This window comes from Tupaia chinensis, unplaced genomic scaffold (assembly GCF_000334495.1).
Source record: "Tupaia chinensis unplaced genomic scaffold, TupChi_1.0 Scaffold000054_1, whole genome shotgun sequence".
Lineage (NCBI taxonomy): Eukaryota > Metazoa > Chordata > Mammalia > Scandentia > Tupaiidae > Tupaia > Tupaia belangeri.
The window spans coordinates 11187013-11190605 of record NW_006159512.1 but is presented as its reverse complement, the minus strand read 5'-3'; the positions used below and the strand labels follow the sequence as shown (position 1 = coordinate 11190605).

The window sequence follows — 3593 nt, the reverse complement described above, 5'->3', positions numbered from 1 at the left end:
ACCAAGTTCTCAGTTTTTAAAAAATCATTTAAAAATGAAATCGAGAAAGTGTAGTCACCTGACTCTACTACACACAGACATCTGAGTAAAAGCCTTCGATGAAGCCTAGTTACACAGGCTGTGTGTGGACTGTGTTCGAGTGAATGCAATGCCGGCTGGAGCTTCACGATTCACTACCCGTGGTGACCAGGCTGGAAAACAAGACTTTCAATTCACTCTCGTAGAACTACCCACCTGGACAGGACTGACTATGAGGCCAGCAAGAAGCACTTTTCAAAATGATGGTTTAGAAAAATCATCTTAATGTTGTTCACAGGTATGAGGTTAGGTCTGAAACGCACATGGTTTCCACATACAGTAACGCCACCCCAAAATGAAACTACATCAGACATGACTGGCTCATTCAGACAAACTCAGTAAGTGAAGGTCTGCTGCCCTGTGAGGGAGGAAAGCTGTCTGAGCTTGCGTCCAAGACCCCTAGTGCACAGTGTGTTACACGCCCGTGTGGACGCTACTTGTGAGCCAAAGGGAAGGGCTTGCAAGGGTCTGCAACTACAGCTTTTGCTGACACAGCGAGTGTTCGCCCAGAAGCAGGGCTCATTTAAAACGTATACACATAGACAGAGATACTAAGCAGCATCCTGGGAGTGACTTATTCAAGTTCTTTACCATGGCATGGGGGAGAAATCTCAATAGACAGCAAAAGGGGGGGGAGGGGAAACACCTGGAGAGACTCCAGAGAACTCACCCGTGCAAAGTCAAACGCATATCTGTAAATAAGTTTAAAGTTTGTAGAGTCATTTAATAACGATCTTAAATAATCCAAAGTATTTCTGAGCTTTTCTGTTGTATCACATCTAGAAAAACAAAATAAAGGCAAATTATGAGCTGAGTTTTGTTTGCTTTTTAATTGAACAATAATGTAAAACACAACACCAGGGAGAAGAATGAAAACTGAAGCTAGAATATGGCCCATAAAGATCTATTTTTATTTAAAATTTTTTTTAATGTACAGAAATGTTTAAAAAATAAAAGCACCGCATACCCATCCTCTTGACTCGGCAGGAACACGCTGGCCTACCTACACATACGTAGCACTTTTTCCCGTACAATTCGAAAGATGCAAGCCTAATCAAACGCCTAACATCACTAACGTTCAAACTTCCTAGTTCATACATAACCCACCTGCAATTCCCCACTGTTCCCCCAATCTCCTTTACAGGATCCAATCGAGATGCGGCATCGCTCCCCGATGTCGCCTCTTGGTTTCTAGGACAGAGCACACCCTTCCTCTGTCTCTCCCGACAATGCCATTTTTTGAAGAGACCAGATCTGTTGTTTTTATGGAAACACGGGGCCTCGGCCTGCCAAGCAGCAGTGTCTACCGAGTGAGCTGAACCTGGGGGATCGTTAGAGACCCCACAAGGAGGACTTACTCCCCCATTCACAACACACAAGTGAATCGATTCCGAAGATGGAGATTTCCTAATCTTGCACACTGACCGGCTGCTACTTTTCTATAAAAAGCTCCACATGCACCTTTCTTTCCTAGATTCGGCATTTTCTGCCTTTAATTCACCTGTATCGTTTGCTGCTATCTCTATTCTTTCTGATGCACAAAATGTCCCAAGTGAGGACGGCCTCTTACCACTCGCTCCAGGGCCCTCTGCTGTGTCCCCACCAGTCTCTGAACTTTCTGGTGCAAGACACTTCTGCCCACCTGTTCTTTCCCTGCCCAGACTTGAGATCAGCCGTTTGCCCAAGGAGTCCTGAGGATGAACACCTACTTCACCAGTAAGTGGCACGGTGTTGACTTTTCCTAATGATGTAGCTAACTGGTTGTTGGCACGAGCTAATTTTCTGTTGTTCTCAATGTCTAGACCTTAAAAATGAGAACCAAGATTCAACATTTTTACCAGCGATACTGAAGCTGCTCAGTGCTAGAGAGGTTTCCTTGTGTCTCCCTGTAGTACTTCTCATTTTTTATTCTCATTTTTAATTTTTTTTTGAGAGATTTTTGCTTTAGAGTGTATTTGTTCGCTGGAGAGACAGAGACAGACAGAGAGACAGAAAGTGAGAAATCACCCCCAGGGGATGGCCACAATACAATCCCTTCTCCTCCAGTCTTCTCTCGAGATTTTGGACACGCATGCACATGCGCTTAGTGTGAGTTTCGAGTCCTGGGTCTGGGACTTGAACTGTAGACAACTACATGGGAGTCCAGCACCTTAACCACTACTCCACATGCTGGTCCCACTGAAGAGCTTTTTAATGTGCCACTAAGTAGAGATAACACATATGCCAATGTAAATGTTTTACATACCTTATAAACTGGAACCTGACAGAGCACCGTGACCTATTTTTGGCAACAACTCCATGAAAGCTCCCTTTTTGTAGCTAACTAAAATAAGTTCCCTTGATCTTGCTATTGAGATGAAAAACCATCGAAAAGACAAAAATGAGAGTGAGTGTTTAATTCTATGGGTTTGGAACTATTTAGAATACCCGGATTTTTCTCTGGTGCTGGAGAATAGTAAAGGTTAAAACTAGACGATTTTGTAAGTCAGAAATGGCTCCTTCAAGGGACTGACACGTGAACCAAGTGCTAGAAGTTGGCAGAAACTAGACGTTTCTGGAGAGGCGGGGGAGAGCCGTCCCCAGATACGAGGACGAGCATGTGCAAAGGCCCAGTGGCCAGAAGGACGCTCAAAGCACTACAAGGAGAACACTGCAGCTGGAGTGGACAGTGAGAGGGGAGTGGTGTGCCCAGAGGCTGGGAGGGGGCAGAGGCAGACCAGAAAAGGATTCTGTGGTCTGTGGTGAATGGTTTTTACTGACTCCTGTAAACAAGAGGCCACCGCAGTGCATGTCGGAGAGACCACGATCAGGAACGCGTCTGAGCGGCTCACTCTGGATCTGGGTGGAAGGTCTGGAGAAGGGAGGGAAGAACTGAGAGACTGGTCAGAGGCCTCCCCGATGCTGACGAGACTCGCAGGATAGGCTGACAGGAAAAGGGGGAGCTCTGCGAGGCAGGAGTGGGGGCTGGGCTTACTCTGCTCCGGGCCCTCTACACAGGCTTTCTCAATGATGTGTACCTGAATAGTTAATCATCTATTAATAACGGGCCAGAGTGGAGAGGACGGGGCCAGCAGATCCCCACTCTTCACAGGGAAGGAAGGTCAAGGGCCATGACACACAGGAAACAGGCCAGAGTCCGGACTGAGCAGACGCAGGAGCTGCAGCCGCCTGTTCACTTAACTACCATATCCCTCAGAGGGGCAAGGCTGTCAGGAGAAATGGGAAGTTGGACAGGATGCCTGGGAGCCAGCAAAATGATGGCCCGTGTTTAAGAGGGCCCAGAGAGCCATCTGGAGCAGGTGGCATGCAGCCCTCTGCTTAAACATAAAATGCAGAAAGTACTATCGCCACTCCATGCACCCATTAAAGACGGTTACACAGAGTCAGAGCCAGTACTGTCAGCGAAGAATGCTGCTTTAGAGGGGACTTTGTCTCCCAGAGCCCCTGGACTGGCCCCGAGTAGGGCGACAGGCTGCAGAGTTATGGCAGGGACCAAAGGTTGCCATCTAGTGGCC

At 47.2% G+C, this 3593-nt stretch overlaps 1 protein-coding gene across 1 annotated transcript in view; it reads right to left on the bottom strand.

Moving 5' to 3' along the window:
• The window catches only part of DCUN1D4 (defective in cullin neddylation 1 domain containing 4), a gene marked incomplete in the record, with an annotated part of 107183 nt that overhangs the window by 19662 nt on the left and 83928 nt on the right, over positions 1 to 3593 (bottom strand). The window contains 1 exon segment of the mRNA XM_027775928.1: positions 749 to 857. Within this exon segment, the coding sequence (XP_027631729.1) occupies positions 749 to 857 (109 nt within the window).